The 26,465-nt window shown below is 41.1% G+C and overlaps 2 protein-coding genes across 6 annotated transcripts in view; one reads left to right on the forward strand and one right to left on the reverse strand.

Annotated features, from left to right (window-relative positions):
- atp8a1 (ATPase phospholipid transporting 8A1) overlaps window positions 1-17,304 on the forward strand; it is a 102,247-nt gene extending 84,943 nt beyond the window's left edge. For 4 of the 5 annotated variants that reach the window (XM_022760215.1, XM_022760212.1, XM_022760216.1 and 1 more), the window contains 8 exons: window positions 592-670; window positions 1,916-1,977; window positions 2,268-2,324; window positions 2,703-2,810; window positions 11,609-11,697; window positions 12,069-12,161; window positions 13,444-13,535; window positions 15,616-17,304. In XM_022760215.1, the coding sequence (XP_022615936.1) occupies window positions 592-670; window positions 1,916-1,977; window positions 2,268-2,324; window positions 2,703-2,810; window positions 11,609-11,697; window positions 12,069-12,161; window positions 13,444-13,535; window positions 15,616-15,713 (678 nt within the window). In that variant the 3' untranslated portion in view covers window positions 15,714-17,304. Of the gene's footprint in view, window positions 1-591; window positions 671-1,915; window positions 1,978-2,267; window positions 2,325-2,702; window positions 2,811-11,608; window positions 11,698-12,068; window positions 12,162-13,443; window positions 13,536-14,505; window positions 14,548-15,615 lie in introns of those variants that run through there. The other variant, XM_022760214.1, reaches the window with a different exon arrangement.
- Window positions 17,305-20,461: 3,157 nt separating this feature from the next.
- shisa3 (shisa family member 3) lies at window positions 20,462-24,237 on the reverse strand. The gene is made up of 2 exons (XM_022760288.1): window positions 23,562-24,237; window positions 20,462-21,730 (listed from the first exon to the last, which is right to left on the reverse strand). The coding sequence occupies exons 1-2, from the start codon at window positions 23,830-23,832 to the stop codon at window positions 21,141-21,143; spliced, it is 861 nt and encodes a 286-aa protein (XP_022616009.1). The 5' UTR covers window positions 23,833-24,237; the 3' UTR covers window positions 20,462-21,140.
- Between the last annotated feature and the right edge of the window lie 2,228 nt (window positions 24,238-26,465).

Genomic DNA, 26,465 nt, shown 5'->3' on the forward strand with positions numbered 1-26,465 from the left:
AAACTCTCCTGTCATTTATTTCTACACCAGTTAAAATTCTCACATGAAAGGGCTGAAGCCTAATGAAATGTAATGAGAGGAAACCCTCACACTGGCAGGATATATATTAATATTGTATAATGTTCTTATAGCCGAGGTGAGGACGTGTATTTTGCAGTTTCTTATGCTCGCTTGTTTTTTTTCTGTTAAATGCAGTGTTATCTTTTTAAAAAAAAAAAGAAAAATTAGAAGTTAAAACCTGCACACTGACATTGTCCACTTGCCTTTCACTGTTCGTACACACACTCAGCAGCTTCTCTCTCCCCCATAACACACACAGAGGATATACAACGTGTCTGTCAGCGGGGTGGCCATTCAGCGAGGAGGCCCCGACAAAACCGCCACTTAGCCTAGCACTGGGCTGGCACAAAGGGCCCAGGTCAGGGGTCACTTGGAAGGCTGGAGCTCCCCACACCCTTTTCTCATGCTTTTATTTCTCTCCCTCTCTCTGTCTCTCCTCTTGGAATCTTCTGCCGCCACCACCCCCCTCCCTTCCCTTTCCTCCCCCTCATGCCTCTTTTCCCCTCCATCCTTCTCCCCTCCTTTTTGCAGGTCTTCTGGGCCCATTGTCTGAACGGCCTCTTCCACTCCGTCATCCTCTTCTGGTTCCCTCTTAAAGCCTTCCAGCATGGTAAGTAGCTCCCAGAGACCCCGCCACAGCTCTCGGTGGACTGAGTGGATGAAGAGGGAGGACAGTCAAACACACATACTTTGTCTTAATTAGTTCTCTCTTCAACCATCTAGTCATGAATTGCAAACATGTGTGTGCTCCTGCAAGAGCGACACACACTAACAAGCGTATATTCATGTTTGCATCAGTACATGTGTGCACACAATGAGCCGCTGAAATGCTTTTAGGTTCAGTTATTCGCACTCACTTCATTTTTCATAAACACACCACACAGATACGAAGTTTCCGGGAGATTGACCAGTTTATATGATGATGATTTTTATCCCAATAGACAAATATCAGTGTTTTTGTGTGTGCAATCTTATTTAAATTAAATTCACAATAACTTTATTTTTCCATATGATTTGTGCACATTAAAATGCAAGATTTCTGTGTGCGCGAGAAGAGAGAATAGGGATCTTTGAGCCTGTAAGTCTTGGCTGGCCAGAGGACCACACAAGCTTGGGCCTGCTCTCCAAACAAAGGCGCCAAGCCTCTTCATTCTGACTGACAGGCTGTCAGCGAAGCCTCAGCGCACACAAGACATGTGACCAGCCGGAAGTAAAGGGGAAGGGAGCCTCTCTTTCTTTCTTTACTGGCAGTCGCACACTGCGGATATTTTATCCGGAAACCCTGCCCTAACCCACGTGGGCAGTTAGGAGCAATATGTCTGTGTGATTTGCACGTAATTTCTATTTTATTATTTTAGGAAGTTCTTCTAACCTCTGTTGTAGGAAAAGTGTTCTCAAGAGGTTTTGATTACAGTTTAATGGCAGGATAAATAACCATTTTGTCCGAGAAACAATCCTATTCTATTAAGATAGTGAATTAGGCAGAACGTTTAATTTCTGACCATGATTAATGTACACCAATTAAGTTTTTCAGTCTTGCAGATGGATTTTCATAGAAACACTTTTCCTTATAGTTCCGAAAAACAGAATTAACATTCCAGTCTCTCTCAAAGGGCCGTAATGGAAGCAGCGTTTGACTGTGGCTTTCACTTTATGTTCCCATGTTCGCTCTTATAGCCAAGTCTCAAACAGAGTTTTACACCAAAGTTCACACTCGGATATACTTAAAGTAATATCCTATGTGCTGTCTGGTTGTTTACTCTTTGGATCACCTAATGGAACTCTGTGTGAAACCCAAGAGCTGAAAAGAGCCAGCTTTTGCCCTAAAAGCTCCTGTTGTTGATTCCCTTCACAGATACTGTTTTTGGCAACGGAAGAACTCCAGACTATCTCCTCTTAGGCAACATGGTTTACACAGTAAGTGCACCAATCTTCTTGACAGGCAGTATTTCTGCTGTGTTAAACAGTTCAGGTGTCTGAGCCAAGTGTTATCGAATTTCTCTGAATAAACATCAGTTATACTTCCTTTTCTTGTACCTTTCATTTTGTCTACTGATCTTTTTCAATTTTAAACTGTGTGTAAAACAAAAATATGACCTTTAGGAAAATTCAGTTATGTGTGATGCACTTCCCATGACCGATTTTAGTGTTGAAGGGGGACGGTCTTTGTTCTTGGTTTAATGTCAGTGTGATTTGTGTCTCTACAGTTTGTGGTCATCACAGTTTGTCTTAAAGCCGGTCTTGAGACCTCATCCTGGACCATGGTAAGTTGATGGCTCTCTCCATTCTCGCTAAGGCTCTGTTATCTTTTTCCAGTTCCTCCATTTTATGTGACCACTGATACTTGTGACATAGTTTACATCCTCTTCTTATCTCCAAATCTCTTTATGGTTTGTTCTCAGCGGGCTTGTAACTGTAAACCCAGTGAAATTACATGTATGGTAACTTCTTCAAGTTATAAGAAGCCACCAAAAGTACATTTTTAAGCCCAAATTATAACAGTGGTAACAAACCAGTAATAATGTATGAAAATGCTACCCTTAATACGATTTCAGTAGGTAAATTGTAGTCGAGCTCAAACGTGCAGTAAATGAAAAGCCTTAATACTTTCTGTGACCTTACTGTCGTCTGATTCTTCACAGTTCAGTCACATCGCCATCTGGGGAAGCATCGGCCTGTGGGTGGTGTTTTTCATTATCTACTCCTCCCTGTGGCCCCTCATCCCTCTGGCTCCTGACATGTCAGGCGAGGTAAACACATGAACGCTAGCATGTACTCATACACACGCACACAAACACACACACACACACACACACACACACACACACACACACACACACACACACACACACACACAACGTCTCTCACAGCAACAACTTCCTCCAGTACTAAAAGTAACTGCTGATATAATTGTCTATCACTGACAGATCTGCAGTGCCTCATAATTCATTTTCTACAGAGAGATACTGGTGGGAAAATTCAGAGTTTATCTTGACACCAGTCTTTGTAAGGAGAGCCAGAGGAGTGTAAACTGTCAGACCTCTGGCTTGTGTTGCATAATGACTTAATTGGGCCAATTAGCCCAATGTTTGTGTTACATTGCCCTCCCTCGGCTCTGAGTATCCACAGGTGACGTGGAAACAGTGAAGCAGTCAGGAAGCTAAACAAAGAGAGGTGAGGAAAAATCTGGTGTACACACTGATGTCCAAAACATTCTAACCAACAACCACCAGGATTATAAATGCATTTCTTTGTGTAAAAAAATACCTTTTTAAAGTTCATTAAATGTTAAAAATATGAAAATAGGCTCCTGATTTGACACTTTTTCTCTTTTTGAGTTGTTATTTACACGTGAATGCAACTGCTGTCTCTGTGGGTCACCATAGGTGGTCTATTGGAGCCTCTTAACCACAGGTGATATTTCCCAGTGCATTTTGGGAATGAAAATGAGGCAGCTTTTCATTAGAAAACAAGAACACAGCAGGACGCTATTTAATGAAAAAAAAGACACACTACACAGCCAGCTGTGGAAGAAAAGATCTTCTCCCCACAGTTAGCACTGTGTGTTTCTTTTCTACAGGTCTTTGTAAACACATGACTTTATAATTCACGTCGTCATAATTCATTATTAGTCCCCTTTAAAAGTGAGTCAAATACATAAGGATTACATCAAGGTTGTCTTGCAAGTCACAAGTTGCGTTAGGTCGAAGGAAGGATCTGGGATACTTAAACACAACTGTACAAGACTTGTTTGTGTCCTGTTTCAAATTATGCCTCTGGCATTTGCGGACTCCGTAAACATGTAAATTATAACACAGCTCATTACCAAGCTTTTCGATTGTTTGTGGTAGTTAAGTCTACACCAATTTTGGCCATCAGTGATGATATTGGATGGGAAACTCCAAACGACATAATTGTTACTTGATTCCGCTTTGGAGCAGACTCGGTGATTATGCCTGAACAGCGGCTCACGAGAAAGATCTTTAACTGGGACATTTCACAGGGAAAACCCACAAAAACAACTGTTCCTTATGTAAAGGGAAAGACGGTCTGTTGATGTTTGGCACAAACCTAAATTAAAAACACATTGTTGCATGATAAACAACTATAGTACAATGTAGAGCTGCATGCAAAGCAGAATTTTACAAGAAGTCAAAGTTACTCTATATGTTCATTTCATATACATTACCATTAGAAAACAGTCAGATTTACTGTTTTCCCTGAGGATAAAGGGCATTGTTTGTTGTTGTGATTTAGGTGAGACTGAGTCCATTCTGTGTTTTATTGCTCATTATATAATGATTTAAAGCAAAAGTTTGGAAGTAATTTTCTTGTCTGACAAATATCTTACCACTGCAACGTGTTTTTGGCATCTCATTTGTGCTGGATTCTTGTATGTACATGCCACAATAAGTAACATGACCAATACGTGCAGAAATGCTGACTGTTTTGCTCTCACTCACTCAGTTGTGTACACACACACACACACACACACGCACACGCACAGACACACAGGCGATGGGTATATTAGCTCCATCCTATCCCTTGTCTGTAAAGCCTGGTGCTTTCATCCACGCCCTGCAGCACTTGACTGAAGACAAGTAATGGTGTCCTGTGGGTAGTTGGTAACCCTATGCCCCTGCCCCCAACTCAGGGATGCCAGTACATCATCAAACAGGGACACATCTCTCTGAAACCTGAGAAGGCATCAGAGACACAATCTCCGCTTCCAAGACCTTGTAGCCTCTGAAGAGCGGGGTTATTCTCAACCCTGATGCAGCCCCACATATTCCACCGCAGCCGTCTTAATGTGTACTTGAATCTTCAAATATTTTTGTGCTCTCTGTCCTTCCATCTATTTTCTTTTACTACTTCTCTTTTACTTGTTGCATCAGCTTTTTTCCTCTTTGTTCTCTTTTTGTTCACCCCCACCCCCACCCCCACACAACCCCAACCCCCGCCCCACCCCAGCCCCCTCACTCTGCCAGTAGAAAAACTGCCCGAGGGCCAACAGCATAACAGACACCAGAACTCTCTTCTCCTCCTGTTTCTGCTCTCAGTCATTACGCAGCCTTTAACAAGAGACGTCAAGCAGCGCTCGGCTTCATGTGAACGCATTCATCACTGTCAGGCAAAATGCTCTTTGGACGATTGACAAGACAGCTGCAGGTGCAGGATCCATCTATAAAACACACTGACACAGCTAGTATGCTTTTCTCAGGTACTCTCAAACTGGCTTGGTCCCAAACCACATATCTCATCCTGTTTCCACCTCACACACGTCTGACACAGATATCAAAAGAAAATGTCAGATTATTCTGTTCAAGCAGTGTAATCTGCCACAGTAAGCGGCTTAACTTCACCTCAGGAGGTGTCTCATGCAGACTCTGTCACACTGACCTGCTGTCTGCTGACTCACCTCTGCTATCAACACAGCTGTCTCCAGTACAGTTTATCCCTTCTCTCTCCTTGCTTTTCACAAACACCTTTGCTGTCTTCCCGTTTCTCCTGCGAGCTGCAGTCGAGCGCCTCTCACTCTCTCTCGAGACTCGAGTGCTTGTCATCAGCACATGGATTTTCACACTCGGCAAGTGTGCATAAGAGTCTTCCACAGTTTCTGCTCAGTGATAAGAAACATTTTCTGAGAAAGGAATCATTTTACCAAGAAGATTGTTGATGTGTTGTGTGCCAGGAATACACTCAGGGCTATCTATGCTAGTCTGTGAGATATTGATGAGCAAGGAAACAGGAATGAAAACAATTTCTCAGAAAAACACATCAAATTAGTTAAAAGTCTTTACTTATAGACGTTTTGAGAGAATGATTTCTATTAGATTTATTTAGTTTAGCATAGGTTGAGTCAAGAAGAAAAGAAAAAAGAAAAACAGGAATGCTTGTGATATTGACCCTCTCTTCAGTCATCCATCACCCACTTTATTGAAATCTTTTAGCTGATTGTGTTCAGTGCAACAGGTTTCATTTGCATCTATTTATTGCTCACACTGGACTAACCATAGGGCGTTGTGTGTTTTGTAACTGTGGGATAAGTTGTTTGTGTGAGTCTCTGTCTCTGTATAAAAAGGTTAAAAGAAAAAACATTAAATGTATTTTTAAAAATTACCATAAGTCTAGCCCTAAAGGTCATAGAGGTCTTGGTTCATTTTGGAGGAAAACATAGGAGCTACTCAGCATGGAGAATTATATAATATAATATCAGTTTGGTCAGTAAATCTGAGTGAAGCACAGAGATCATTTATCCGAACAATGCACTGCAAAACACACACACACACATAAAGGGTAAGTTTCTAAACCATATGTGCACTCAGTCCCTGTAATTACAGTCATTATGGCAAACATTTTTAAGAAGCTGATATTATATATCAATTTACTGCTTTGACATTGCTCTTCATTAAGGATCACACCAGTGACTTGGTGTGTTACTTCATGGCTGTTGACTATTTTCCAGAGTACATCATTGTTATTTTTTGTGTGGTTTTTTTTTCTTTTTACCCTCCAGGCAGTTACTGGTTTCCACTCATTTCAGTAGGATTAGGAAACCACCTTAAAAAGAAACATAAAACTTGATGAAGACAAGTAATCAATCAAAGAGAACAGGAAATCTTTAGTTTTCACTAAAGTTTGATTATTGTTGTTTGCAGCGTACCGGTAAAGGCAGATTAATGTGAAGGCAAGGGATGAAGATTTGAGAGTTAGCTGCTAAAATTCCCCTTCACAGCAAAAACTCCCGCCTGATCAATGCTTTCTCTCTTAATATAGTCTTTAAAATACAATCCTAAAACCTGGGATCATACATTTACAAATATTTGTCCTGTCCAGACAGGGCTATTCTTTTCAAGTCATCAGGCAGTCAGTGAAACATAAACGTTTTATTGGTCCTAAGGTTTGTGACCCTGATTATTGCACTTTTTGAGAGATACGGTTATGATTTATTTAACCTTTTTTCATCACTGCTGTTGACTTTGTTCTTTAATGTTATTTTTGAATCCCTTTGGTCCTTTTTCAACATTCATGAGTTTGTTCTGTGAGTTTTTTTAAACTTTTGTATTCAGATCCCTCGGTCTGCTCTGGGCTGATGACTGATCACCACATCACATGGTTAATGTAGCAACTGATCATGTTTTACAGTATGGGTGAGGAGATCACTTTTAATCTGCTGTAAACACAATGTAAATCACGTGTGTGTAGTCAGGGCTGTGAGACTGCTGAGTTATAAGTGTTTTTTTCTCTGTTTTCATAGTCCATGTCTTGCTGTCTTTGTTGGGTAACACACAGAGAGCATAGAGTTGAAGAAGGACCCAGCTGAGAAAGTCATGGTTCGTTTTCCGTGGGAATTTGTGGATTTGCCTCGTCCAAGAAGGCTGTCTTTTTGTTCTTTATAGTTGCTTTCTTTTGGTTTTCACGTTCTTTCTTTACACTTAAGAACGCTCCTTGAGTACGCTCCTTTCTGTTATCCTCAGTCCTCTGGTTTTTCCATACTGTACTATCTTTGTCACCTATTTATCCAAAACAAGCTTTTACTTTGTATCCAGAAGAAAGGCTGTGGAGGGCTGGAGCCCCATTTGGCCAAATCTGTAGTTTCACCTTCAATTTCCTTCTTCTCGTTGAAGCTAACATGTACAGTGTTGTCCGGTTAAGCCAACTGAATTCAGGCAATTGTGGAATTAACATGGATAGACGCAGACCAAAGTAAAGTCTGAGACAGGATTTGACTTAGTCTTACTTCTCTTCTCGGTCTACGTAATAAAACAGTTTTATACAAAGGAGCTCTGTGCATTCAGGAAGCTAGTGTCTGAATATTAGCATCTCTGGGATGTTGTACAGCTGCTAGAGTGTTATGAAGTTGGCTTTTCTTCAGTGTTGTTTGCTGTAGAGCATACTGTAGGCCTGTGGGGTGAATTGTGAAGTAGTGGATTACCTCAACTCACATTTACCATTACAATGACGGTCATTAACATTAATCAAATTGTTGAGACTGTGGGCTTTCTTAGCCAGGATCAGCCAGGTGTTAGATTCCCCCTGATCCAGTCTTCCTGGAAAAGGAAGCATAAAACACATAAGTTTGTAGGTCTGGTAACAGTATTCTGAAGTTTTCTTCCAAAGTTTTAAGGATTTATGTGTTTTAATAAAGCTGTATCTTTGATGTTCTGTATTTTTAAACCTTTATTCAGATGGAGTAGATTGGCTGAACACGAATTATTTTTTTCCCAGGAACTCCTGGAGCTGGCTGGGCTGAGGTTATCTGCTGATTTGCGCAATGTACCAATCCCATTCAGATGTGCAAAACACTCGCTCAGACAGCTCCCACTTGTTGTTGATGTAATGCAAAGTGACAAGATGATAACCAAATTTGCGTAATCATAAAGTGTGGTCCAAAAGTCTGAGACAGCTTTCCCATTAACTTGAATTCGGAAGGAGGTCTCAGACGGTCCCGTTGCGCTCTCTCAGCTGCGTTCTGAGTTCTGAGATGCAGAATGAGGAGTGGAAGTTGTGTCGTAGATCCTCACAATGAAAAATAATCTTGGTGGCTAATTAGGCTTAATAAGATTTCACCGGTTTAGATGTTTAAAAAAAAAATAAACTGCTAACCTCCTGATCACCACACACTCCCTAAATCTCACTGTTCACTATTTAGAAATGAGTAGAACTATTAAGAAACATGTTTTACAACCGTGTATACGTTTGCTGGTGTTTTGCGTGTGTACACGTGCACTTATGCCTCTGTCTAGTCTAGTCTTGCGTCTTGTGTGTGTGTGTGTGTGTGTGTGCGTGTGTGTGTGTGTGTGTGTGTGTGTGTGTGTGTGTGTTGTGGCCATGAGGGGGGTCAGTGGTCTGTCAAAACACACCCCTCCATGCCAGCGGACACTACTGTCTGTCCAGCCAGACAAGTTTATTAGTTTGTCCTAAAAATACAGCCGAGCTTCCCTGGACCTCTCTCACCCTGTCCAGCTCCCAGGGGCCCCCTGGTATGAGACATTGCTAGCATCCACCAACACTGTTGGCCCCCGTTGTAGTCATGGAGCCTGTCCAGATGCCTGAAGACAAACATTTGTTGATTGGTAGCAGGTCAGATTTGTTTGGATTTTGAAACTTTGACGTCAAATTGAAGAACTAACAGTAAATTAATGGGGTTTATTTAGGTCTAGTTTTATTTTATTACTGTCTTACAGTTTCTCTAGACTTTTCACAGATTAGTTAGTGAGTTATTGTACCTAATGTTATTACCATCATTACTGTGTTTTATGACAAACTTGAGCCTGTATGTATATTATTCATGACTCAGTGTTATGTATGGCAATATATAAATATTGTTCATAGACTGAACTTATGAAAGACTAAGATGGTTTATTTTTTTTTTAGCTCTTTTACTTTGATTTAATGTGCTGAGTATACATCCCTGGTTTATTTTCAAAAGACTCTCAAGACAGCTTAAATGCCCCCATTAAAATGCATGATACACGGGATGAAAACGAAAATAATTAAACTGACTTGGTCAAAAAAACAGTAGATGTTTCCACCAGGGCTGCATAATTTCAAAATTGACATGAAAATATCCCTTGCTTCAACACAATTTTCCCTCATCTCATACATTTTCAGCCTCCAGACGACACAGAAAAGCTCTATTCATCTGCCTCCCATCGCAAACTGTAGGAAAAAGCCATTTTTGATTTCCTGTCATTTGGGATTTCCTCTTCTCCCAGTGTTTTGTCAGACATCAAAGTCAATTTGCAGGTAATGGCGAACAGATTAGCTAATATGAGCAAACCTGAGCGCTTTGATAGTTTTGACACTGATCTGTGTGTGTGTGTGTGTGTGTGTGTGTGTGTGTGTGTGTGTGTGTGTGTGTGTGTGTGTGTGTGTGTGTGTGTGCGCGCATCCTAAGGGTCCTGCCTGTGTCATATTACAGGAAGGACACTGTCAAGGGGCCCCAGCAGTTTAAACAAGGGGCACATTACAATGCACGGAGCTTGAGTTTTGCACTTTGACATGTAATGACAGATAGTTTCAGTGCACCAAGCCAAAGCAAACATTGTCCTCACACAGGGAGCTGAAAGGTTTCACCTCCAGCAGGACGGTCCACTGTCTCCCTGCTCCTCTGGACTCAAAACAGCATCCTGACACGACCGCTGCTGAGTGATTTTTAATTTAAATCATCACAGACGAGTGTCTGCTCTTAATGAATCGTATTTTTCCAGCCGAGAAGAAGCATTTTCTTGAGATGCCTGACGTGAATTAAATCTGCATTGGATCACATCCAAACATGTTTTTCCTGCAGCATGATGAATGAATCTCATTGAGGTTCACATCTGTCTGACTTTTAGATTTATTTTACTCATCAACTCGATGTGAACATTTGTTACTGACTGCTTTAAAAATAAAACAGCTCATTGTTCCTCTGTCTCTGAGCTTTGATTCAGCTTGGCTGACATTGATATGTCTCAGACAAAAGTCTTCACTTTTTACACGTTCATCAGGCATATACTGAACGAGCTGTTTTGCATTGTGGGACGTACACATACACAAAAAACTAAAGACAAGCAACAAATCCACGCACTCTGAAAAGCTGGAACCACATCTGTTCTAAAAAGAAAAAAATACCTGAAATGACTAATTATCAAAATGTTTTTTTCTGTCTTGTCTAATTGATTAATCTTTAGTTGTCAAAGAAACACCTTGTCCAAACGGTCATGTTATGGCACCTCGTTTAAAAAAAAGTAGTTTATGTTTTTGGAAAAGCTACAATATTCAAAATAGTTTTTTGTTGTAATCACAAACAAACACTGACCTATATTGTACTTGCATAATTAATATGAAAATTATCATAAATTCAAATATAAGAACCTCTGCACTGAGCTTTTTCTTAGCTCTCTAAACCATTAAAGTCCCTGACAAAGACGTAAAACAAACAAGCTTCCAAGTATTAAAATCAAACTCTAATAATTACAGCTCTGATGCTTCATTGACACCCTCTTACATCGAGAGGCTGTTGTATTGAATGTATCATTAAAAGCACCTCAGATCACGGCCCTGTGTCTCCTCTGACGTATTGACAGGAGCTCTCAACACAGCACACAGCTGAGCTGTTTTCCTGTCAGAGAGATATCACTGTCTTCTGTACTTCACAGGTACTTCCTCCGCCGTGAGGGGCATAGAGATGGAGGCGATCCAAACAAAAACATGGTATCATTTAGTCACGGAGGATTAACCCACTTTGAGGAAGTTATTTGGATCCATCTCCTCTATTTCCACAATATAACTGTTTGTGTTGGGCTGCTTTTGTCATGTATGTTTTTATTCGGTGGCACTAAAGAGGATAATAATGGCTGTCCTTTATAAAGTGTTTTCTTCTTTTCAGGAGCTCTTCTTTTTATCTGCTCTGTTGTTAAACTCTGAATTGTCTACAGTGATCTGAGATTGTGTGTGTGTGTGTGTGTGTGTGTGTGTGTGTGTGTGTGTGTGTGTATATGTGTATATGTGTGTGTGTGTGTGTGTGTATATGTGTGTGTGTGTGTGTGTGTGTTTGTGACAGGCGAGCATGATGTTCAGTTCGGGGGTCTTCTGGATGGGCCTGTTCTTCATCCCAGTCACCTCGCTGGTCTTTGACGTGGCCTTCAAAGTGTGAGTCTTCTCTCCGCTCTCCTCGCTCATCATCACTCCAATACACATCCGATACAGGAAATTCCTCCAGAATCTCTCCTATCTCCTGAAGAAATTCCTGCCCTGAGTTTTTGTTCAGACTTCCAAACAAGTGTAGCGTTTCCACTCTGTGAATACTCCATTGGAAGCGTTTCTTTCTGCCCAGGCTCTGATTGACATCGCTTCACAGGAGATTCAGGGTGTCAGGAGCAATTTGCAAAGCTAGAAGTTATATTTCCTGATGTATTCATAGTACTTTGAATCAGTTGATCGGGTATTTTAATGTCAGTCTGTGGCAGTTCCACTTTGTTAAAGCATTCAGATTTTTTTTTTAAACATTGATTCATTTACAGGGTGAAGAAGGTGTGTTTCAAGACTCTGGTGGATGAGGTGCAGGAGCTTGAGGCTTTATCCAAAGACCCTGGAGCAGTGGTGCATGGAAAGAGGTAAAGTTACACACCATGTGATGTATATTGAAAATCTTTACAATAACAAACTCTTAATGCATAAACTCATCAGACAGCAAATCTCTCTTTTTAGTTAATCCAGCAAATTAAGTAAATGACACAACAATGTACTTAATGATAGATAATAATAAACTTTATTTATATAACACTTTTCAAAATGACAGTTACAAAGTGCTTTACAAATAATAATAAAAAATACATACAATTACATACAAATTAATAACGTTGATGCAAAAAATCCTATAAAAAATAAAATAATGCCATGAACCATTCTTGTCAATTTACAGAATGACAAATTATTATTATTTTCTCATTGTGTATATCAAAGTTCCCAACTCTATCTGGGCTACGTAGTTGGCTGTTATTCTTTCTTACACCAATTATGAAGGATTTTTCCCAAACTCACAAGATCAGCTTGGAGGACGAATCATCTATAACGTCCCAAAGCCTCAGAATTTCAGAGATACTCACTTTCTTTGCCAAAAATATTCCTATGTGGAAGAGAGAAATCTTTAAATTGTTGTTAAATTGCAGGAGTTTCAGTGTAATATCAGTAATCATGTCATAAGAGTAGATGTTCGCTTTTTTTTTTTTTATTCTCCAAATACTGAATGTCTCATTTTAGACCAACAGTCCTCCTATATTAAAGCCATATATTATGAAAACGTATTAGCTGAAGCAGGTCTGCTCTGCTCTCTGGGGTCTGAGGCCTGCAGCAGGCATCAACATGGAGCAGATCAGTGTGAGATCTCCTGTTGCCTGAAAGTGATCCTGCTGCCTGGCCACTGTCCCGGACCCAGCAGGCTGCGGGCACACACACACACACACACACACACACACACACACACACCTTCAGAAACAAACATGTACAAACACACACACACATACGTTGGGTGATTTTGCATATATTCACGTAAAGACATGTAGGTGTGCATAGAGGACTCTTGTGCACATGTTAGCTTTACTGTACATGACTGCCCTCTGGCCAACTTGCTGTTTCATATATTTCACTCACTCACACACACACACACTTTGTTCTTCCCCTTGCCTCTCCAGAGTTTTGTCTCTCTACATGGTGTATGTACCAGCAGGTAAAGCAGTTGGCAGGTCCTTCGACTCTGGAGATGCTTGGACAGAATCTTGATGTATGGGTCATTAAATCTGCCTGTGGTGCTCAGCGTGCGGCTAACACGCTGCCTGTTTCTGTGTGTGTGTGTGTGTGTGTGTCTGTGTGTGTGTGTCTGTGTGTGTGTTTGTGTAGTTTGACGGAGAGAGCCCAGCTCCTGAAGAACGTGTTCAAGAAGAGCACAGTCAGTTTGTACCGGTCTGACTCCATGCAGCAGAACCTGCTCCGTAAGTTACACAAATTGTCTTTCTTTTTCTCTCTTGCTTCTTTTTCTTTCTAAACTTGCCTCCAGGTGGAGGCCGTTAGTTTATCCACATTACATTGGTTCCCTCTTCAGGGGAGCAGATCATGCGTCATTATTCCACCTCTGACACACACTGTATCTTCAGAGTAGCTCACCCTTCGTCCGGGGGAGACACTAACACTCATCCCACCTCTCTTCATAAATACTCTGATGCAGGAAATACACATCAGTAATCGTGTCTGCAAACAGCCCCTCAGTTCCGTGTGTCCTAACCTCTACAACATCTGCCCGACAAACTGCCTACACGAACTGTTAGATGAGATGCGATGTTATTTTCTTAGGGATTTGGAGAGGAGGAAACATAGAGCTTAAACACGGCTATTTATCAAATCTCAGTACTTTTTTAATCATCGGAAAAGTATCAAAAGCTGGTCACAGACAGACTTTGTATTATTTATATATGTATTGATGTTTGTATAGTATAGTACGGTATAATTTAAGTTTTGTTATAATTAATTACCTGTAGATATTTAGCTATCAGCTCAGCTAATCTGTACAAAGTTCCTGATTTTAACAAGTTATCTATCAGGTCACCTAAATCCTTTTCTACGTCCTCTGTTGTCACACTGTTCGCTGTGATGGTCAAACTCACAACAAGTAAAAGCAGCTCTACAGTATGAATAAAAACTCAAGAGATACACTTCTAAAAATGCAAACATAAATTACAGGAGGACCAACTTTGCCAAAGCGAGTGGATAATTGGGCCTGTAATTATTTCGGGGGACTAACTAACTAAAGTCTGCAAAGCATTGAAAAAGTATAGCTTCCATATCATCAAAACTCAGGTGTCACATGAGCAATGATAATCACAGCATGGGTTTGTTTTTCTGTTTATTTTTCTCTGTTCTGTTCTGTCTTTTGTCTGATCAGTTTGTTTTTTGTTTGTCTCATAGGTGGGGATGAGACCGTTGTTGTGTGATACTTTTTTAATTTCCTTATTCAAAGCTCCACCCTGTTTAAATCTCCGTCTCCCTGTAGCTCCCGAATAGACGCCTCTCTCCCCGTCTCTTTCCGTTGTCGACTTCCCTTCCTTCCACTCGTGTGCCTCGTGTGTCCTGAGTTGAGTTCAGTAGAGCGAGATAACGATGAAATGATGAAATGTTGCGCTGTTATTCCCCCACAATGCACTCGTCTCAGCGGGGTCCTTTGAACTTGCCCGCTGGCCTCCAGGTACTGACCAAGTCATTTGACACCTGAAGGTGAGTCAGGGGTCAAAGGTCAGAAAGAAACCCTGTAGGAAAGTTTAGGTGGTAGCTCATAGGGCTGCTTTTGTACCACAGATAAACTTTTGGGCATTCTGTCATTGTGTTTTGTTTAACGTGTTGTTGTTTATTAGTTTTTAATTTAGTTTATTTTAAAGGAACAGATTGACATTTTGGGAAATATGCTTATTTGCTTCTTTGCATTAGTTCCATTAGAAGATTAGCAGATTGATACCGCTCTCATGTCTGTGTGCTAAATATGAAAGTGCAGCCCAGCCCCTGGATGACCCCTGATGAGTACTGTGCTCTCTGACTAGTCTGTGGTCTGTGCCTGTCATATAGTAGCATTAGTGTTACATTCACAGAGCTGCAAGAGAAAAACAACTCATTTCTTTAAACAGAGTTTTGTTCATAGCAGGGTGTTTATCTTAAAGACACACGGTTGCTTGGCTCTGTGACTCGAATGTACTGTAAGCTTAACATAAAGACTACAAACAAGGAAAACTGCTATCATGGCTCTGTCCACAATATCCTGCCCAGCAGCAACTCTCAATCTCAGTAATTACCACATTATGTTTTATTATATTCATCCATAAACCCAATTGTAGATACAACAATTTTCAGTTGTAGAAAGTAAATACGCCCATTTTCCAAAATGTTAAGCTCTTACTTTTGAGTCATCTATTCTGTTAATCCAGTTATTTTAAGTTGTGTTTTTTATACACATTTTCTATACTTTTTATTAAGGTAATCACTGATCTACATGACCTTAGATTTAACTCCTTCTGACCTCCTTTTCAGACGGCTACGCCTTCTCTCAAGACGAGAACGGAGTGGTGTCCCAGTCTGAGGTCATCAGAGCGTACGACACCACCAAACAGAGGACCAACGAGTGGTGAGCCGCCGGCCTTCTTGTTCCAGGCTGGCCAATCCGGAGCCACGACAGCCGTTTCTAATGGCAATATTTGAAGCTTAGAGGGGAGAGGCCAAAGTGTGAGCTTGTGCCTCCAGCAATGAAGGAGATTTTGGACAGAATATGAAAGGAACAGAGGAGAGTGACGTTGTGTAATCTTTGAAAAGGGAAAAAAAAAAAAAAACAAGGAACAAAACAAACGGTGTTCATTTCAGCTGTAGTTGTGTGTCCAGCAGACATGATGAGCACTGTGCTTTCTTAGCAGCCTGTGGTCTGAAGTTCTTCAATGTTCTCGCTCAGTTTCTCGGAGTGACCGTCTCCTATCTATTGATTTAAGGAAAGACAGTTTTAGCGCTGAGCCAAAAATTATTTTATTGAATTAAAATCAAACTCCTAAATACTGTTATTCTAAAAAGTTAAAACACTGGATGATGATTAGTTTTAGAGGATTTGAACTTGTGAAAGATTGCCAAAGAGCAGTCGTATATACAATCTTCAAAGTACTAGTGAATTTGGAAAACTTAAAACCAAATGTAATCACACTCCTGAGTGTATTCCAACACTAAATGGACCGCTTCAGAGCAGATATGTAATATTTAAATTTTCTTTTTGCACTTATGGAAGCATCTCTTGTGTAAAGCCTTACATTTACTCATGCCTTCATCCTCGTTTGTTTTAAAATACATTTATTTTCTTTTTTTAGTTTCATTTTTAAAGTATGTAGATATTGTGCCTGGTTCTGTTTATTTACACCTTTTTATTTTTGTTTTTAAGAAGTTGCCTCCTGCAACATACAGTAGTCCTGTTTCCACCGTTTTTACAGCAGAAGCATTGCTCTTGACGAATAATTGCATTCCACACATCACTCCTGTCTCAACAATCACGACGGTGCCTACGTAGAACTTTTCCCTCTTAGAAGAAAACGATAGCCAAGAATAGTCTAACCAGCTAGCTTAGACCAGTGCTCCACACACACCTACTGAAGACAAAACCACTGTCTCCCCCACCACAGTACTGCAGTCATACAATGTGAAAACTGCAGAGTGCCTTATGGCACATGTAAAAGTGAAGATTTTGTTCCTGCAGAGGTGAACGGGAGGCTGTCTGATGGTCTTGTTGAAGCTTAAGGTGGTGATAGTGTTTCCCTTCAAATGGAGATTTTATCCTTCTAACATAAGTGCCATTAGCTTAAGGGAGAGAGAAATATTAGCCAGGAAAACTCCACAACATTATCAAAACTACTTTGTCTCTATAGTTATTTTGTGGATTTGTATTTTTATATTGGAGATGTATGAATTTTGCATTGACTGGCTTTGTAATGACTCGTCTGTAACTTTTTGTTTTTTTCCTCTGATAAACTGGCAGGATAGAATAGATCGAATGAGGAAACTGAGCTTTCTTAAATGTCTTGTTAATATTAATATTAATATTGTTATAGCTTGATTTATTTATGATTGACTACTTAATGTCTGTGTGATTGCTTTCTTCTCCCTATGGGAGATCAGATTTCTGATGGTGTGTGTGTGTCGGTTTATTGCTTGCATGTGCATGTGCTGTCTGTGTGTGTGGGTGTGGGTGTGTGTGCGCGTATGTGAGTGAGAGAGAGAGTGTGTGTGTGTGTGTGTGAGAGAGAGAGAGAGAGAGAGAGAGAGAGAGAGAGAGAGAGAGTGAGTGTGTGTGTGTGTGTGTGTGTGTGTGTGAGACCTCTGCAGAGGATAACTTCTATGTATGCGTTGCATGTCTGTGTCCTCTGTGTGAGACTGGGAGTTCTCCTGGTGTGTTTCTTTTATCGTGTGTGTCTGTGTGTGTGACGCTTGCTCCAGTTGTCCGTCTGCACGACTCCAGGTATAGCTATGGTGTACTACTGTGTGCTGATGCATGGCCCATATGGGAAGGTGAGAGTGTCAGTGTGCAGTATGACTGTGTGTGTGCGTGCGTGCGTGCGTGCGTGCATATTTGTGGTCAAACTCTCAGCCTCGACTGTGGGAGTTTTTGATGCTCAGCTCGCTTCGACAGGAGATGTTGCACAATGCACTCGATGTACCTTTCCAGTAGTGGATATCTGGTATCTGGTTTCGGTAAATTATTTCTCTTGAGTGTACATGGTTGTAACTTGTTTCATTCATGCAGTGTACCTCTGCTTTACAGGAAAGCTCTTTTGTGTTTCTCAGTTTAGTGAGGGTTAATGATTTTTTTTTTCTCTGCTGGTCTTTAGTGTTAAAACTTAATTAGTTGTCATCTTGTCGAAAATTTCCAAACTGCTGAATGTGGATGTCGTCGTTGTGGAAGGCTTGGACTGTTGCTTTCTTTTTCCAGAAAACATAAAACATGTTGTTGTCTGTGAAAGTCGTGGGCTGCATGAATGGATAACACAAACTGTTCTCTGAAGTGTTAACTGTACTACTTTGATTCTCCCTCGAGTGTTGATCACTTTACAAAAGAGAAAAAAATGCACCTTTTAACTTTTATTTTCAGTATTCATTTCTTTTTTGTCATTTTGTTCAATGATTGTTCTGCATGTTGGGACTGCAAACTTATAAGTGTCGTCTTTTACTGCCATGAAGGACTACTGAAATAAACTTTACAATGATGGAGGAACAATGTGTACATCCTTTGTAATTCGTGTGTATTTGCAGATTTGTAATCGGTGTGTCTTCTTGTGCCTGTGTGTGGTGACAAACAGGACAGAGAACCTAAACAGGAAAAGGCAGGGAGAAACATCAGGCTGCATGCAGGACAAACAAATGACATACATAGTCGTTATTTGTTATTGTGATGGTGTTTAGTCAACCTATTTGTGTCTCTGATCCCAAACAGACACTAATCTGTTCCTGTAACAGATGTGCGTCCAGATTTAATTAAAAGTGACCCAAGTAGACTTTGACTTCAGGGCTTTGTTTTCGTGTTCAGCATTTGAAATCATTTTTTGAGCGGATACAACTTCCAGACGAAGTTAAAAGTTTAGGAAAATCTACTGGCAACTATTGTGATCAATTATAATCAATTTATCAATTAAAGATACAAAATGTCAGTTGCTCCAGCTTTCTGCCTTTTTCTAACCATTGTAAATCAAGTATCTTTTGGACTGTTGGTCGTACAAAACAAGGATTTTAAGACAGCACCTCGAGGTTTAGGAAACTGTGACTGACTACATAACTATTTGGAGGAATTTTATAGACCAAACAACATCGAGAAAAGAATCATCACATAAGTGGCTGACAAAATGATTTAAGTCCTGGTTGACTTGGTGACACCTGTGGTTACAGAAAGTGCAGTTTAATACCACAGCAAAAAAAACTCGATTAGCAACAGAAGAGCAGCTGCTGTATCTGTTTACAGTGCAGCCAAACAAAAAGTTTAATAAAGACGTCAGTAAAAATAATTGCAAGTGAAGAGCAGCTGGTATGTGTGTTCGATCTCTCTCATTCCGCGGCTCCCCTGTAAAGTGGCTGTTTTCTTGTTTTGTAGATGTATTTTTGATGAACTTGGTGATCAGTGCTAAACCTCTGTGCCAAATACATCGTGCTTCCTGTGACTGCTTCACAGTAAAAGTCACCCTCGTGTTTGGCTTTTACTGTGAAGCAGCAGCACTGTGAAATATTGGGTTTTCATTAGCAGTGACTCACAGTTCTGATCCAGTGAGTGAGAAGCAAACGATGAGGCTGTAGAGAGTAATAATATAAAATCACAAACTAACACTGGACTACATGCTGCATCGCTCTGTAAATCCCTCATGTTTGAAAGCAATTTGTATCCAGGCAGGAATGCAGGGCCCACCACTAACAATGAAAACTACTATATACAGAGGTAATTACACTGTATAAATACAATGAATGACTGTGGCTGAAAAAAAAAAAAAAATACTGCCAATAAGTTGTGTCAAAAACGGGGTTTGATTTTGTGAAGAATTAAAGGATTCTAACATTGTGTTCTCGGTCTTATTACCACAGTGATAAATGAGAGTTTTCAAAAATTTTAGGAGTCGGACAAAAGGGGAAAGGAAAAAGTGAATTTCAGTTAAACGCAAGACAGAATATATTAACGGCCTTCAGTGTGAGGAATAATAAACAGAAATTTCTACCTTCGTGGGCAACTTGGAAAAGACATTGGAAACTTTTCCGAGGCCTGGCGAAGACATAAAAGAATATACCTATCCAAAAGATTTAGGAAATGTCATGAAAACATGTTCACAACTTGCATTTTCCTTTTTATAAGCAGAGTGTGTAATGTGATACAGAAGTCTGAACTGACAGCCGCAGGTATAATAAACAAGACGTGAGAAGGTTAACACTGGAATCTGATAAATACTAATCATGGAAGTTTTGTTTTGATAATAGCAGAGATTTTAGGGAATCCTGAACGTGGCAGCAAACACCCTCAGACTGAGCAGTTTACAGGTTTCATGAGACGCTGATTGCCAAATCTATTTCACAGTCAGATAACCGGAAAACAGAAGAGTCTTTGTGGAGATTTTGCCATACCTGTTGGTGCAACCTAAACCTCTATTTCTGGGACGAGTTGTTTTTAACACTGTGACCATGCCATGCTCATTGAACACTGACAATGACTGATCTCAGCGCTGCATTCCTGCTGTGAAGTCTGGCGCAAGAATGAGCGACAGGTAGGGAGCTGCTGTGCAGACCCGACCGCTCCGGTTTCCTTTCTGTCTGAGGCTTCTTTCTGGACACATGTTTTTTGTTTGAACGTTAAAAATGTAATACATCAGTTGTTTCTTTGAAATTTACCAGTGCACAGAAGATACTGAGAGGCAACATTTTATTTGCTGTAAGTTGAGCTTGTACCACATCATATAAAAGTCCACATTTCCTCCAAAATAACATGACCTTTGTGTGTCAGGTCCCCCTCTCTTTCAGAGGTCCTCGCGATTGTCAAAAAAACATAATTCCCTGGTTTCCAACATCTACTATATCTTTAATAATGTAACAGCGCTCAGCAGAGTCTCAGAGTGACGGTGTTGGAGCCGTCCGCCTGTACAGTGTTTCTGTTTTCTAAGGAAGGTATGTGATAAATTGACAAGATTTCAGTCTGAATTGTAAACGTCCACCTTGAAAGACAGTATGTATAAAAAATAAAATGTAGACCACAGAGTTGTGTTTACAATATGATATAAAAGTGCATAAGATTCAGAACTGTTGCTGTCTGTAACAGGGTTGTTGAACTTTGATGTGCCCTGTGTTGCAGAGCAGGAAACGCCTCAGGCCACGATGTTCAACCACAGCAGCTTTGTTGTACTTGGTCGCTCGTCCTGCTGTTGCTCTCTCTGTGTCCGTTCAGCCGGCTCAAGCTCTCCACTCAAACACCACCAGCTGTGTTGCAGCGTGTTTGTCCCCACCGGGTCAACCCACCATCTAGAAATCCTGTAATCCCTCTATTTCCCCTACTGGGAGCCCTGTCAGCTCTGTCCGAAGTCAGCAAAGCCCTTGGCGGCTGTGAAGGCGTCAGGCTGCAGGGGGAAGAAGTACTGCTGGGGCAGCAGGAACCCGGTGCTCTGAGAGGGGTGAGAGGGAATGGGGGGCTGATGGAGCTGCAGCTGGGTGTGGGTGGAGGGCAGCGGGTGCTGCATGCCTCCTGACATGGGTCCAGGTGGGGATGTATAGGGGGGAGGCGGAGGCGGAGGCAGAGTCTGAGGGGTCTGGGTGGGGGTGGAGGCTGACGAGGAGATGGTGGCAGACACCAGGCAGTTGTGCTGCTGCCCCTGACCTCCGAGAGAAAATCTCCGCATGGAGCTGCCGCCGCCGGCCGAACTGGAGCTGGTGGTGGCCGTGCTGGACTGTCGCGATGGGGCGCGGAGGCTCGGAGGAGCCGTGGTGAGGATCATGGGGATGGTCTCGCCCTGGCAGCTGCGCAGGGAGAAGCGAATGGGCTGCTGGGTCGGCTGCTTGGGCCGCAGGCAGGTGCAACAGTAGACGGCCACCAGAGAGCCGACCACGACGAAGGCGATGAAGATGCTTCCCACCATCAGGAAGGGCACGTAGATGGGCTCTGAGGGACGGGACACACAGGCAGGTTAGGGCTAACAGTGAGGAAACATCTTGTGACAGACAGCTCAGAAAGGTTATTAAAATGTTTCCACATTTTAACACATTTTAAGGCTGAAAATGTTCAATTCAATCAAAGCACTTAATTCTAACTGCAACACTTAAAAGTCTCAGTTATCGTTGCTGATCAGCATTTAATAAATGATTTATAACACACTAGAATGTGGCTGGTTCCAGCTATGAGGACGTTTATTACAACTGTGTTTTACTTTGTTGTCATTTATCTGTTTATACAGCAGCTTCCGCTTCAGTGTCCACATGAGGAGTTATAGTTGTTGATAAATAAATTAATAAACACTTAAATTTGCTTATAACCACATTATAATGTGTTATATACCATTAGCTGTTTATGTAGTGCTTATTAATCCTAAACAGGGGTTAAGGTAAAGTGCTGACTTGACCTATACTGCTGTTTATGGTGGCTAAAATTGTCACACTAATTTAATCTTTTTTTCTTTTTTTTTTTAAATCCTTCACAGTATTATTTAAAAAACCTAAAAGCAACACATTCCTGCTGAAAACAAACATCTCAAGTTACACTTCATGAAGCCCCTTTGCACTCTGGGAGGGTATCAATGAATGTTTATTTATTTTGATAGGGGAAAAATTAGGAAATTGTGCACACCCTCCATTCAGTTACAGACCTATAAACGTATCCATTCGGGAAATTTAAAGAAAACTGATAAAAGCTCGTGGGCTAAAGTGACATATTGTCAAAAAAAACGTCACCATTAACAGTGGGTGAATGCAACACTCTGAGCCTGTTAAATGTATAAAGAATCCACAGAGAACCACCGGCTGTCCCATTAATGTTGTGATTATTTCAGCTGGCACTTCAGTGAGCTGTCGAGGTCAATGTGCTTCATGTTTGGGCAGCATAAGGTTAGCTTGTGTGAGAAAGTGTCCCTGTGTTGTGATGCAGTTCATTTAGATGAGGCTCTGTCCTAATTTCTGCTTAAAGATTTGTAAAGAATTAGTTTTACTTGCTGAGTGACTGACAGGCTGCACCATCAAAAACTGCTCTCGTTTTCTGAAAACATTCTGCAGTGAGTCCAGGTGAAATGAAACCACATGAGCTGAGATAAAAGCAGCTGCGGGAAACCGGACACTTTGGATGGACACAACATTTTAAACACACATTTCAATGGGCACTGAATGCATAGAAAACAGTAGCTGTTGAAAGAAAACTCCCAGTCCTGTAAAAAGAGACCACATCTGAAATATTCAGTTTTTCAAAACATCACGGTCTCTTTTGGGAGCTCGAATTTCTGTTACTTTTTAACTATTGAACACACCTTAATATAAAGTCATTTATATGTTGTATTGGAAGGTTGGCCAACCACAAAGGCAGGCCTGTTGTTGCCCCACAGAACAGACAGACAGTTGTTTCACCGATGGGCATTGTGTTTATAATTTCCTTCATTTCAGAGGACATTAGGGTGAAGACACTGTCCTCAAAGTGTCACTGAGCAAGGCACTAAAACCCCAGGCTTCTTCCTTTTTCAGATGACCTCTGACCTCTCTGTAGACGACAACTTTCCTAAAGTTCAACCAGATTCAACACGTCGTAAATTAAACTGAATATGTCTGCATTTCTGTGCATTTTTTAGAATTAAATGGTGAACTTTGTCGTGTATTTAACCAACCTAATTGAACTCATTTGCCCTTTTATGTGACGTTTTGCTGAAGTGATGCACCTGAGAGGGGCAGTTCTCAGGGCAAATCTTAAAAATAAGACTCTGAACCAGGAGACAATTTAAAAACATTGAACTTACGGGCTGCATACTCGGTGTTGTCCACCTCCCTGTCGTTGGTGCAGCTGCCCTGGTCCAGACGTGCGTCCGCAGCCGCGCAGCAGTAGCGCAGCGAGCAGGAGCCGCAGCACACGGTGGCGTCCATGGTGTCAAAGTCCTCTGGACACTGGAAGCCGTCATGATAATTCCCATTAGCGTCCAGCCAGCCGTGGCAGTACTCCCCCTGTGCGTCCGATATCCGCAGATTCCAGGTCAGATATCCCAGCAGCAGGCAGCTCAGCAGGCGCACCATCCCGGCGAGCCGCTGGGGTTCACGGTTCCCTGCGTCCTGTGGGCTTCAGCACCCGGCCACCGACTGAGTCAGTCCGGGTTAGAGACTCTTCATGGAGATGAATTTACTGAAAGTGAACCTGTGATGTGAAGAGGATTGATCCAAAGATACAAAGTTATGTCACCTTCATCCTTCCAGCATCCGGACCGCTTTCACACAAAAGTTGCCAGATTGCAGTGTCGGAAAATCCTTAATTGAATCCTCCTCGGTTGACGACTTTAAGTCACTTTTTAAAAGAATACCACGACCAACTTTCCTCTGATCCAAACTCGCAGTAAAAAGCCAGCAGAGCGAAGCCAAACAACCGGCCGCGAGTTTCTGTCGACTCTCTCTGACAAACGAGCTGAACGAGCTCCGGTGGCCGTCTGTTCGCAAAAGTTGTGCGCCCACCTCACGGGAGATTTGCTGCTTTTGTGACTCTCTGTGTGTGTACGCGCGCACGTAACCCCCATTAACCCGACGTGCTCGTTCACGCGACGCGGTGATCAGCGATGGCAATTCCCAAAGGCATGAAGATACCCAGATAACACGCATACATGACTTCTGGTCCATCCTGTTTTCATTTCTATGGCGACACAAATATGACAAATTTTAATGTTTGAAGTCTAAAAATCAAATATAAAATATTGTTAATTTTATCCTTAATCCTGTTTTAGTATCCTCCTCTTTGTAGGTATTACAAAGCACACGTCCAGCCTTTTGAACCACAACTTTATCATTTACTCTTATGAATTTTAAAAAGGCTACAACCTATTTAGTCACATTTATGATGGCAAAAACTGAACAACATTTAATCTTCGCTATAAATCCATTGAATTATTAACAAAACCTAACAGGGATGCATTCCTGCTGGAAAACACAAACAGATTCTAGGTGCCAAAAGAACATGCATAAACATTTAGATTAGCTATGACAGAGGAGCACTGGATAAACATCTAACTTACGTTTGTGCCTCTAATGTAATATAATTGCTGTTTTTACTGTTGAGACTTTAGTGCAAATATCTCTAATGTCAAGATATGAAGAACAATGGAACTGTGTCAGGTTCAGAGAAAAAGCACCGGAAACCTGCATATTTATAAGACATGATGAAAATATGTAGGTTTTGAAAGAACAATATACAGCGTTTCTGTAACAAATGAAAAGTTGAATTCACAAGAAATAAAACACCGTCAGTGTTTTGAGCTGCGGTCTGGTATGACCAGCATGTTATCTAAACTGAACAGATACTGCTATGTAACTGACTTTACTGGCTCAGTTTGTGGACATTATTTCTCTTCTGTGCCACGGTTACAAGAACTAGGTTTGAGCATTTGTCATTTTTAATCTGTATTTGTTGTGTCTTTTTAACACTTAACCAGGTAGATTACAGAGAAAAAATCACTCCTATAAGCTGCTGCTTATTTAGCTTTGTATTTTTCTGATTAAAAACAGGTTAACATAGTCAGATATGATAAATAAAACTAAACTAAATGTTAATAGATTTATAATTCAAGCAGAGGGAGTTGAAACTTTTATAGAATAATTCCCAAATCCTCTGACCGACATCTCATTCAAATGCTCCATTATTTTCTGAATATAGCAGCTTATAGCAGGCTGAGGGTTTATGATAATCACCATTTAAATGTTTTTGTTTTGACAACATTGTTATTTACATATTCAGCCTCTAACTTGTATTATTGGTTTGCAGCTGCGTTCAGTTTGGTGACTAGATTTTTTTTTTTAAACTGAGCACCTACGTTTGTTTTGATATTAGGAGCAAAAAAAAAAAACAAAAAATAAAAACACCGACTGGTCTGACCTGTTGACAAGAAGAATAAATCAACAGCAGGTCCATCTATTAAACCCTCTATTTGTTACTTATAATGTGGCGCCCCCACGTGGCGTTGCAAACTTTTAGGCCCGTGGGCAACTGGACAGCTGTTACCCGCCTGTAACACTGGATGTCAGAGGTAAGGTTAAGTCGTGGCTGAAATGATCGACTTTTGGACTAATTTCATGAAGATTAAATATCATTCAACCTTTTGATTCAATTAATAAAAGCTTCATATTCAGGGTCTGTTGTAGACAGTTAGAAACTAAAATATTTTTTTACTGTCAGTTATTGATTTTTCAAACATTTAAAGCAACAAAAAATAAAAGCACCCCCAAATATTTATGTCTGTTTCCTCGATTTAAGCTCCTGGTGTTTGGATGTGGATTGACGCCTCTTTTTTTTTTCATTTGCGCTCATGTCGCTCTATTAATGCTTTGAGCTCGGTAGCAAAATGGCCTCTGCCTTTTCATTTGTTGGGTTTTTTTTTCATTCAGTCAGATTGTTCAACTGCTGTAGCGCCCCGTTGTTCTCTGTGTGGATGTGGGCTACAAAGGAGGCAGGCAGCGGCGCACAAGTCCCGCCTGTATTTCCCTCTGGAGGAGTCTCAGTATCGGCGCTCCCGACTGGGGATTGGAGCGGCGGCTTGTCAGTAAATTAGCCCACCCTTCACACAGTGTGTAGGGAAACCGAGCCAGACACTGACGGATCTGATCTCCCACTCTTCAGCTGCCTGTCACACCAGCACGCCACGATACCGACCCGCAGCCGTCCGCCGCGC

The sequence above is a fragment of the Seriola dumerili genome, unplaced genomic scaffold, assembly GCF_002260705.1.
Source record: "Seriola dumerili isolate Sdu_G_001 unplaced genomic scaffold, Sdu_1.0 BDQW01000331.1, whole genome shotgun sequence".
NCBI lineage: Eukaryota > Metazoa > Chordata > Actinopteri > Carangiformes > Carangidae > Seriola > Seriola dumerili.

Bases quoted from the DNA above. Each gene is read 5' to 3' on its own strand.
- shisa3 (XM_022760288.1), bottom strand. From the start codon at position 23,832: ATGGTGCGCCTGCTGAGCTGCCTGCTGCTGGGATATCTGACCTGGAAT. The intron at 21,731-23,561 runs GTAAGTTCAATG...CCCGTCCCTCAG, and splicing joins CAACACCGAGTATGCAGCCC to AGCCCATCTACGTGCCCTTC.